Source organism: Electrona antarctica, assembly GCF_951216825.1.
Source record: "Electrona antarctica genome assembly, chromosome: 24".
NCBI lineage: Eukaryota > Metazoa > Chordata > Actinopteri > Myctophiformes > Myctophidae > Electrona > Electrona antarctica.
Window position 1 is genome coordinate 6,821,958 of NC_136803.1, and position 12,281 is coordinate 6,834,238.

The 12,281-nt window shown below is 57.6% G+C and overlaps 1 protein-coding gene across 1 annotated transcript in view; it reads left to right on the forward strand.

Moving 5' to 3' along the window:
- Positions 1-11,062: 11,062 nt before the first annotated feature.
- The window catches only part of LOC306917198 (general transcription factor 3C polypeptide 3-like), a gene marked incomplete at its 5' end in the record, with an annotated part of 7,211 nt that continues 5,992 nt past the window's right edge, over positions 11,063-12,281 (forward strand). Inside the window, one exon of the mRNA XM_079495331.1 lies at positions 11,063-11,300. Within this exon, the coding sequence (XP_079351457.1) occupies positions 11,063-11,300 (238 nt within the window). The remainder of the gene's footprint in view (positions 11,301-12,281) is intronic.

The window sequence follows — 12,281 nt, forward strand, 5'->3', positions numbered from 1 at the left end:
GGACCACCAGGACATGAGGAGAGGTGCAACATGCTGCCATACAGGGACCACCAGGACATGAGGAGAGGTGCAACATGCTGCCAGGGAGGGACCACCAGGACATGAGGAGAGGTGCAACATGCTGCCAGGGACCACCAGGACATGAGGAGAGGTGCAACATGCTGCCATACAGGGACCACCAGGACATGAGGAGAGGTGCAACATGCTGCCATACAGGGACCACCAGGACATGAGGAGAGGTGCAACATGCTGCCATACAGGGACCACCAGGACATGAGGAGAGGTGCAACATGCTGCCATACAGGGACCACCAGGACATGAGGAGAGGTGCAACATGCTGCCAGGGACCACCAGGACATGAGGAGAGGTGCAACATGCTGCCAGGGAGGGACCACCAGGACATGAGGAGAGGTGCAACATGCTGCCAGGGAGGGACCACCAGGACATGAGGAGAGGTGTAACATGCTGCCAGGGAGGGACCACCAGGACATGAGGAGAGGTGCAACATGCTGCCATACAGGGACCACCAGGACATGAGGAGAGGTGCAACATGCTGCCAGGGAGGGACCACCAGGACATGAGGAGAGGTGCAACATGCTGCCAGGGAGGGACCACCAGGACATGAGGAGAGGTGCAACATGCTGCCAGGGACCACCAGGACATGAGGAGAGGTGCAACATGCTGCCAGGGACCACCAGGACATGAGGAGAGGTGCGATATTCTGCCATACAGGGACCACCAGGACATGAGGACAGGTGCAACATGCTTCCAGGGACCACCAGGACATGAGGAGAGGTGCAACATGCTGCCATACAGGGACCACCAGGACATGAGGAGAGGTGCAACATGCTGCCATACAGGGACCACCAGGACATGAGGAGAGGTGCAACATGCTGCCAGGGACCACCAGGACATGAGGAGAGGTGCAACATGCTGCCAGGGAGGGACCACCAGGACATGAGGAGAGGTGCAACATGCTGGCAGGGACCACCAGGACATGAGGAGAGGTGCAACATGCTGCCAGGGACCACCAGGTAATGAGGAGAGGTGCAACATGCTTCCATACAGGGACCACCAGGACATGAGGAGAGGTGCAACATGCTGCCAGGGACCACCAGGACATGAGGAGAGGTGCAACATGCTGGCAGGGACCACCAGGACATGAGGAGAGGTGCAACATGCTTCCATACAGGGACCACCAGGACATGAGGAGAGGTGCAACATGCTGCCATACAGGGACCACCAGGACATGAGGAGAGGTGCAACATGCTGCCATACAGGGACCACCAGGACATGAGGAGAGGTGCAACATGCTGCCATACAGGGACCACCAGGACATGAGGAGAGGTGCAACATGCTGCCATACAGGGACCATCAGGACATGAGGAGAGGTGCAACATGCTGCCAGGGACCACCAGGACATGAGGAGAGGTGCAACATGCTGCCATACAGGGACCACCAGGACATGAGGAGAGGTGCAACATGCTGCCAGGGACCACCAGGACATGAGGAGAGGTGCAACATGCTGCCATACAGGGACCACCAGGACATGAGGAGAGGTGCAACATGCTGCCATACAGGGACCACCAGGACATGAGGAGAGGTGCAACATGCTGCCATACAGGGACCACCAGGACATGAGGAGAGGTGCAACATGCTGCCAGGGACCACCAGGACATGAGGAGAGGTGCGACATTCTGCCATACAGGGACCACCAGGACATGAGGAGAGGTGCAACATGCTTCCAGGGACCACCAGGACATGAGGAGAGGTGCAACATGCTGCCATACAGGGACCACCAGGACATGAGGAGAGGTGCAACATGCTGCCATACAGGGACCACCAGGACATGAGGAGAGGTGCAACATGCTGCCAGGGAGGGACCACCAGGACATGAGGAGAGGTGCAACATGCTGCCATACAGGGACCACCAGGACATGAGGAGAGGTGCAACATGCTGCCAGGGAGGGACCACCAGGACATGAGGAGAGGTGCAACATGCTGCCAGGGAGGGACCACCAGGACATGAGGAGAGGTGCAACATGCTGCCAGGGACCACCAGGACATGAGGAGAGGTGCAACATGCTGCCATACAGGGACCACCAGGACATGAGGAGAGGTGCAACATGCTGCCATACAGGGACCACCAGGACATGAGGAGAGGTGCAACATGCTGCCAGGGACCACCAGCACATGAGGAGAGGTGCAACATGCTGCCAGGGACCACCAGGACATGAGGAGAGGTGCAACATGCTGCCATACAGGGACCACCAGGACATGAGGAGAGGCGCAACATGCTGCCAGGGACCCAGGACATGAGGAGAGGTGCAACATGCTGCCAGGGACCCAGGACATGAGGAGAGGTGCAACATGCTGCCAGGGACCACCAGGACATGAGGAGAGGTGCAACATGCTGCCAGGGACCACCAGGACATGAGGAGAGGTGCAACACGCTGCCAGGGACCACCAGGACATGAGGAGAGGTGCTACATGCTGCCATACAGGGACCACCAGGACATGAGGAGAGGTGCAACATGCTGCCAGGGACCACCAGGACATGAGGAGAGGTGCAACACGCTGCCAGGGAGGGACCACCAGGACATGAGGAGAGGTGCAACATGCTGCCAGGGACCCAGGACATGAGGAGAGGTGCAACATGCTGCCAGGGACCACCAGGACATGAGGAGAGGTGCAACATGCTGCCAGGGACCACCAGGACATGAGGAGAGGTGCAACATGCTGCCAGGGACCACCAGGACATGAGGAGAGGTGCTACATGCTGCCATACAGGGACCACCAGGACATGAGGAGAGGTGCAACATGCTGCCAGGGACCACCAGGACATGAGGAGAGGTGCAACATGCTGCCAGGGACCACCAGGACATGAGGAGAGGTGAAACATGCTGCCATACAGGGACCACCAGGACATGAGGAGAGGTGCAACATGCTGCCAGGGAGGGACCACCAGGACATGAGGAGAGGTGCAACATGCTGCCAGGGACCACCAGGACATGAGGAGAGGTGCAACATGCTGACAGGGACCACCAGGACATGAGGAGAGGTGCACCATGCTGCCAGGGAGGGACCACCAGGACATGAGGAGAGGTGCAACATGCTGCCATATACAGGGACCACCATGACATGAGGAGAGGTGCAACATGCTGCCAGGGACCACCAGGTAATGAGGAGAGGTGCAACATGCTTCCATACAGGGACCACCAGGACATGAGGAGAGGTGCAACATGCTGCCAGGGACCACCAGGACATGAGGAGAGGTGCAACATGCTGGCAGGGACCACCAGGACATGAGGAGAGGTGCAACATGCTGCCATACAGGGACCACCAGGACATGAGGAGAGGTGCAACATGCTGCCATACAGGGACCACCAGGACATGAGGAGAGGTGCAACATGCTGCCATATACAGGGACCACCATGACATGAGGAGAGGTGCAACATGCTGCCAGGGACCACCAGGTAATGAGGAGAGGTGCAACATGCTTCCATACAGGGACCACCAGGACATGAGGAGAGGTGCAACATGCTGCCAGGGACCACCAGCACATGAGGAGAGGTGCAACATGCTGCCAGGGACCACCAGGACATGAGGAGAGGTGCAACATGCTGCCATACAGGGACCACCAGGACATGAGGAGAGGCGCAACATGCTGCCAGGGACCCAGGACATGAGGAGAGGTGCAACATGCTGCCAGGGACCCAGGACATGAGGAGAGGTGCAACATGCTGCCAGGGACCACCAGGACATGAGGAGAGGTGCAACATGCTGCCAGGGACCACCAGGACATGAGGAGAGGTGCAACACGCTGCCAGGGACCACCAGGACATGAGGAGAGGTGCAACACGCTGCCAGGGAGGGACCACCAGGACATGAGGAGAGGTGCAACATGCTGCCAGGGACCCAGGACATGAGGAGAGGTGCAACATGCTGCCAGGGACCACCAGGACATGAGGAGAGGTGCAACATGCTGCCAGGGACCACCAGGACATGAGGAGAGGTGCAACATGCTGCCAGGGACCACCAGGACATGAGGAGAGGTGCAACATGCTGCCAGGGACCACCAGGACATGAGGAGAGGTGCTACATGCTGCCATACAGGGACCACCAGGACATGAGGAGAGGTGCAACATGCTGCCAGGGACCACCAGGACATGAGGAGAGGTGCAACATGCTGCCAGGGACCACCAGGACATGAGGAGAGGTGAAACATGCTGCCATACAGGGACCACCAGGACATGAGGAGAGGTGCAACATGCTGCCAGGGAGGGACCACCAGGACATGAGGAGAGGTGCAACATGCTGCCAGGGACCACCAGGACATGAGGAGAGGTGCAACATGCTGACAGGGACCACCAGGACATGAGGAGAGGTGCAACATGCTGCCAGGGACCACCAGGACATGAGGAGAGGTGCAACATGCTGCCATACAGGGACCACCAGGACATGAGGAGAGGTGCAACATGCTGCCAGGGACCACCAGGACATGAGGAGAGGTGCAACATGCTGCCAGGGAGGGACCACCAGGACATGAGGAGAGGTGCAACATGCTGCCAGGGAGGGACCACCAGGACATGAGGAGAGGTGCAACATGCTGCCAGGGAGGGACCACCAGGACATGAGGAGAGGTGCAACATGCTGCCATACAGGGACCACCAGGACATGAGGAGAGGTGCAACATGCTGCCAGGGAGGGACCACCAGGACATGAGGAGAGGTGCAACATGCTGCCAGGGAGGGACCACCAGGACATGAGGAGAGGTGCAACATGCTGCCAGGGACCACCAGGACATGAGGAGAGGTGCAACATGCTGCCATACAGGGACCACCAGGACATGAGGAGAGGTGCAACATGCTGCCATACAGGGACCACCAGGACATGAGGAGAGGTGCAACATGCTGCCAGGGACCACCAGCACATGAGGAGAGGTGCAACATGCTGCCAGGGACCACCAGGACATGAGGAGAGGTGCAACATGCTGCCATACAGGGACCACCAGGACATGAGGAGAGGCGCAACATGCTGCCAGGGACCCAGGACATGAGGAGAGGTGCAACATGCTGCCAGGGACCACCAGGACATGAGGAGAGGTGCAACATGCTGCCAGGGACCACCAGGACATGAGGAGAGGTGCAACACGCTGCCAGGGACCACCAGGACATGAGGAGAGGTGCAACACGCTGCCAGGGAGGGACCACCAGGACATGAGGAGAGGTGCAACATGCTGCCAGGGACCCAGGACATGAGGAGAGGTGCAACATGCTGCCAGGGACCACCAGGACATGAGGAGAGGTGCAACATGCTGCCAGGGACCACCAGGACATGAGGAGAGGTGCAACATGCTGCCAGGGACCACCAGGACATGAGGAGAGGTGCAACATGCTGCCAGGGACCACCAGGACATGAGGAGAGGTGCTACATGCTGCCATACAGGGACCACCAGGACATGAGGAGAGGTGCAACATGCTGCCAGGGACCACCAGGACATGAGGAGAGGTGCAACATGCTGCCAGGGACCACCAGGACATGAGGAGAGGTGAAACATGCTGCCATACAGGGACCACCAGGACATGAGGAGAGGTGCAACATGCTGCCAGGGAGGGACCACCAGGACATGAGGAGAGGTGCAACATGCTGCCAGGGACCACCAGGACATGAGGAGAGGTGCAACATGCTGACAGGGACCACCAGGACATGAGGAGAGGTGCAACATGCTGCCAGGGACCACCAGGACATGAGGAGAGGTGCAACATGCTGCCATACAGGGACCACCAGGACATGAGGAGAGGCGCAACATGCTGCCAGGGACCCAGGACATGAGGAGAGGTGCAACATGCTGCCAGGGACCCAGGACATGAGGAGAGGTGCAACATGCTGCCAGGGACCACCAGGACATGAGGAGAGGTGCAACATGCTGCCAGGGACCACCAGGACATGAGGAGAGGTGCAACACGCTGCCAGGGACCACCAGGACATGAGGAGAGGTGCAACACGCTGCCAGGGAGGGACCACCAGGACATGAGGAGAGGTGCAACATGCTGCCAGGGACCCAGGACATGAGGAGAGGTGCAACATGCTGCCAGGGACCACCAGGACATGAGGAGAGGTGCAACATGCTGCCAGGGACCACCAGGACATGAGGAGAGGTGCAACATGCTGCCAGGGACCACCAGGACATGAGGAGAGGTGCAACATGCTGCCAGGGACCACCAGGACATGAGGAGAGGTGCAACATGCTGCCAGGGACCACCAGGACATGAGGAGAGGTGCTACATGCTGCCATACAGGGACCACCAGGACATGAGGAGAGGTGCAACATGCTGCCAGGGACCACCAGGACATGAGGAGAGGTGCAACATGCTGCCAGGGACCACCAGGACATGAGGAGAGGTGCAACATGCTGCCAGGGAGGGACCACCAGGACATGAGGAGAGGTGCAACATGCTGCCAGGGACCACCAGGACATGAGGAGAGGTGCAACATGCTGACAGGGACCACCAGGACATGAGGAGAGGTGCAACATGCTGCCAGGGACCACCAGGACATGAGGAGAGGTGCAACATGCTGCCATACAGGGACCACCAGGACATGAGGAGAGGCGCAACATGCTGCCAGGGACCCAGGACATGAGGAGAGGTGCAACATGCTGCCAGGGACCCAGGACATGAGGAGAGGTGCAACATGCTGCCAGGGACCACCAGGACATGAGGAGAGGTGCAACATGCTGCCAGGGACCACCAGGACATGAGGAGAGGTGCAACACGCTGCCAGGGACCACCAGGACATGAGGAGAGGTGCAACACGCTGCCAGGGAGGGACCACCAGGACATGAGGAGAGGTGCAACATGCTGCCAGGGACCCAGGACATGAGGAGAGGTGCAACATGCTGCCAGGGACCACCAGGACATGAGGAGAGGTGCAACATGCTGCCAGGGACCACCAGGACATGAGGAGAGGTGCAACATGCTGGCAGGGACCACCAGGACATGAGGAGAGGTGCAACATGCTGCCATACAGGGACCACCAGGACATGAGGAGAGGTGCAACATGCTGCCATACAGGGACCACCAGGACATGAGGAGAGGTGCAACATGCTGCCATATACAGGGACCACCATGACATGAGGAGAGGTGCAACATGCTGCCAGGGACCACCAGGTAATGAGGAGAGGTGCAACATGCTTCCATACAGGGACCACCAGGACATGAGGAGAGGTGCAACATGCTGCCAGGGACCACCAGGACATGAGGAGAGGTGCAACATGCTGGCAGGGACCACCAGGACATGAGGAGAGGTGCAACATGCTGCCATACAGGGACCACCAGGACATGAGGAGAGGTGCAACATGCTGCCATACAGGGACCACCAGGACATGAGGAGAGGTGCAACATGCTGCCATACAGGGACCACCAGGACATGAGGAGAGGTGCAACATGCTGCCATACAGGGACCACCAGGACATGAGGAGAGGTGCAACATGCTGCCAGGGAGGGACCACCAGGACATGAGGAGAGGTGCAACATGCTGCCAGGGACCACCAGGACATGAGGAGAGGTGCAACATGCTGCCATACAGGGACCACCAGGACATGAGGAGAGGTGCAACATGCTGCCATACAGGGACCACCAGGACATGAGGAGAGGTGCAACATGCTGCCAGGGACCACCAGGACATGAGGAGAGGTGCAACATGCTGACATACAGGGACCACCAGGACATGAGGAGAGGTGCAACATGCTGCCAGGGAGGGACCACCAGGACATGAGGAGAGGTGCAACATGCTGCCAGGGACCACCAGGACATGAGGAGAGGTGCAACATGCTGCCATACAGGGACCACCAGGACATGAGGAGAGGTGCAACATGCTGCCATACAGGGACCACCAGGACATGAGGAGAGGTGCAACATGCTGCCAGGGACCACCAGGACATGAGGAGAGGTGCAACATGCTGCCATACAGGGACCACCAGGACATGAGGAGAGGTGCAACATGCTGCCATACAGGGACCACCAGCACATGAGGAGAGGTGCAACACGCTGCCAGGGACCACCAGGACATGAGGAGAGGTGCAACACGCTGCCAGGGAGGGACCACCAGGACATGAGGAGAGGTGCAACATGCTGCCAGGGACCCAGGACATGAGGAGAGGTGCAATATGCTGCCAGGGACCACCAGGACATGAGGAGAGGTGCAACATGCTGCCAGGGACCACCAGGACATGAGGAGAGGTGCAACATGCTGCCAGGGACCACCAGGACATGAGGAGAGGTGCAACATGCTGCCAGGGACCACCAGGACATGAGGAGAGGTGCTACATGCTGCCATACAGGGACCACCAGGACATGAGGAGAGGTGCAACATGCTGCCAGGGACCACCAGCACATGAGGAGAGGTGCAACATGCTGCCAGGGACCACCAGGACATGAGGAGAGGTGCAACATGCTGCCATACAGGGACCACCAGGACATGAGGAGAGGCGCAACATGCTGCCAGGGACCCAGGACATGAGGAGAGGTGCAACATGCTGCCAGGGACCCAGGACATGAGGAGAGGTGCAACATGCTGCCAGGGACCACCAGGACATGAGGAGAGGTGCAACATGCTGCCAGGGACCACCAGGACATGAGGAGAGGTGCAACACGCTGCCAGGGACCACCAGGACATGAGGAGAGGTGCAACACGCTGCCAGGGAGGGACCACCAGGACATGAGGAGAGGTGCAACATGCTGCCAGGGACCCAGGACATGAGGAGAGGTGCAACATGCTGCCAGGGACCACCAGGACATGAGGAGAGGTGCAACATGCTGCCAGGGACCACCAGGACATGAGGAGAGGTGCAACATGCTGCCAGGGACCACCAGGACATGAGGAGAGGTGCAACATGCTGCCAGGGACCACCAGGACATGAGGAGAGGTGCTACATGCTGCCATACAGGGACCACCAGGACATGAGGAGAGGTGCAACATGCTGCCAGGGACCACCAGGACATGAGGAGAGGTGCAACATGCTGCCAGGGACCACCAGGACATGAGGAGAGGTGAAACATGCTGCCATACAGGGACCACCAGGACATGAGGAGAGGTGCAACATGCTGCCAGGGAGGGACCACCAGGACATGAGGAGAGGTGCAACATGCTGCCAGGGACCACCAGGACATGAGGAGAGGTGCAACATGCTGACAGGGACCACCAGGACATGAGGAGAGGTGCAACATGCTGCCAGGGAGGGACCACCAGGACATGAGGAGAGGTGCAACATGCTGCCAGGGACCACCAGGTAATGAGGAGAGGTGCAACATGCTTCCATACAGGGACCACCAGGACATGAGGAGAGGTGCAACATGCTGCCAGGGACCACCAGGACATGAGGAGAGGTGCAACATGCTGGCAGGGACCACCAGGACATGAGGAGAGGTGCAACATGCTGCCATACAGGGACCACCAGGACATGAGGAGAGGTGCAACATGCTGCCATACAGGGACCACCAGGACATGAGGAGAGGTGCAACATGCTGCCATATACAGGGACCACCATGACATGAGGAGAGGTGCAACATGCTGCCAGGGACCACCAGGTAATGAGGAGAGGTGCAACATGCTTCCATACAGGGACCACCAGGACATGAGGAGAGGTGCAACATGCTGCCAGGGACCACCAGGACATGAGAGGTGCAACATGCTGGCAGGGACCACCAGGACATGAGGAGAGGTGCAACATGCTGCCATACAGGGACCACCAGGACATGAGGAGAGGTGCAACATGCTGCCATACAGGGACCACCAGGACATGAGGAGAGGTGCAACATGCTGCCATACAGGGACCACCAGGACATGAGGAGAGGTGCACCATGCTGCCATACAGGGACCACCAGGACATGAGGAGAGGTGCAACATGCTGCCATACAGGGACCACCAGGACATGAGGAGAGGTGCAACATGCTGCCAGGGACCACCAGGACATGAGGAGAGGTGCAACATGCTGCCATACAGGGACCACCAGGACATGAGGAGAGGTGCAACATGCTGCCAGGGACCACCAGGACATGAGGAGAGGTGCAACATGCTGCCATACAGGGACCACCAGGACATGAGGAGAGGTGCAACATGCTGCCATACAGGGACCACCAGGACATGAGGAGAGGTGCAACATGCTGCCATACAGGGACCACCAGGACATGAGGAGAGGTGCAACATGCTGCCAGGGACCACCAGGACATGAGGAGAGGTGCGACATTCTGCCATACAGGGACCACCAGGACATGAGGAGAGGTGCAACATGCTTCCAGGGACCACCAGGACATGAGGAGAGGTGCAACATGCTGCCATACAGGGACCACCAGGACATGAGGAGAGGTGCAACATGCTGCCATACAGGGACCACCAGGACATGAGGAGAGGTGCAACATGCTGCCAGGGACCACCAGGACATGAGGAGAGGTGCAACATGCTGCCAGGGAGGGACCACCAGGACATGAGGAGAGGTGCAACATGCTGCCAGGGAGGGACCACCAGGACATGAGGAGAGGTGCAACATGCTGCCAGGGAGGGACCACCAGGACATGAGGAGAGGTGCAACATGCTGCCAGGGAGGGACCACCAGGACATGAGGAGAGGTGCAACATGCTGCCAGGGAGGGACCACCAGGACATGAGGAGAGGTGCAACATGCTGCCAGGGAGGGACCACCAGGACATGAGGAGAGGTGCAACATGCTGCCAGGGACCACCAGGACATGAGGAGAGGTGCAACATGCTGCCATACAGGGACCACCAGGACATGAGGAGAGGTGCAACATGCTGCCATACAGGGACCACCAGGACATGAGGAGAGGTGCAACATGCTGCCAGGGACCACCAGCACATGAGGAGAGGTGCAACATGCTGCCAGGGACCACCAGGACATGAGGAGAGGTGCAACATGCTGCCATACAGGGACCACCAGGACATGAGGAGAGGCGCATCAAATTCACAGTTAGGGAAAAAAAGGAATATGTGGTGAAGTGGTCCTTTAAGCCTCTTGTTGTTGTTGTTGTTGTCCTGCAGGTGACCATGAACTCTCAGGACCAGCGGCATCACCGCTTCTGTCTGCGTCTGATGTTGAAGAACCCGGAAAACCTGGCCCTGTGTGTCCTGTGTGGTCACAATGCCCTCCTGGCCCTGTGTGTCCTGTGTGGTCACAATGCCCTCCTGGCCCTGTGTGTCCTGTGTGGTCACAATGCCCTCCTGGCCCTGTGTGTCCTGTGTGGTCACAATGCCCTCGTGTCTGGAAGCTTCAAACACTCTCTGGGTACACCCTGCACACCGGGCACGCACACACACACACACACACACACACACACACACACACACACACACACACACACACACACACTCTAACGGCACCACTTTATTATTTGCCTGTGAGCCAGTCTGAGTCCTATACCTATTACGTTATCAGCGGAGAGCTCCGCTGATAACGCAAAGGTCCCAAAACAGTTTTCAACGTTTACAGCCTACTGCTGCACAATGAATCGAAGAAAGATTGAGATCTAGATTCAGACTAACCTCGCGTCACCAGGCGAAAGCCTGGTCTGTGTTACAAAATTGCTGTGTGATCCGGTCGGGAGCGGATGATATTGTTACGTCGTTATGTTGTAGTCATTGTTTTGTAGTCATCAGACCGGAACCCTTAATCTGGAACTTCCTTTCCCTTAAACCGGGAGAATAACAATACAAGATTGAGGGTTCCGGCCTGATGACTACAAAACAATGACTACAACATGACGTAACGATATCATCTGCTCCCGACCGGATCATAGACGGAAAAGGAATGCTGCCCAGGCTAGGTTCAGACACTTATGCAATCTCATTTTGTGAAGAATCGTTAACTAGTTGGCTGGCCAATTCATTTTAGTTACTCTTGTTTTTTCACAGGAAATATCGTATGAGAATCATGATCTCAATTCTTGTGGAGGAAAATCAAGATTCGCATTTGAGCGAGAATTGTGCAGCACTCTTCCCTGATGAGAAGACATGTGGAAATATCCTTAGAGAGAGAGAGAGAGAGAGAGCTGTTTCAACTCTCGTCCCCTCCTTTTGTTGTCATAATAGCGTTCTATTACTATATACAGTATATTCCTATGTTAATGTTCTGATTATGAAATATATTATTTGATGTGCAAATGCTGACCATATATGCTGTTATTTAGCAAGGCCTTGCGGTCTTGTTTCCATTCATGCTCGGTGTGCCACCGCGCATGTGAGCTTGTAGATGTACTATTTTCAGCAA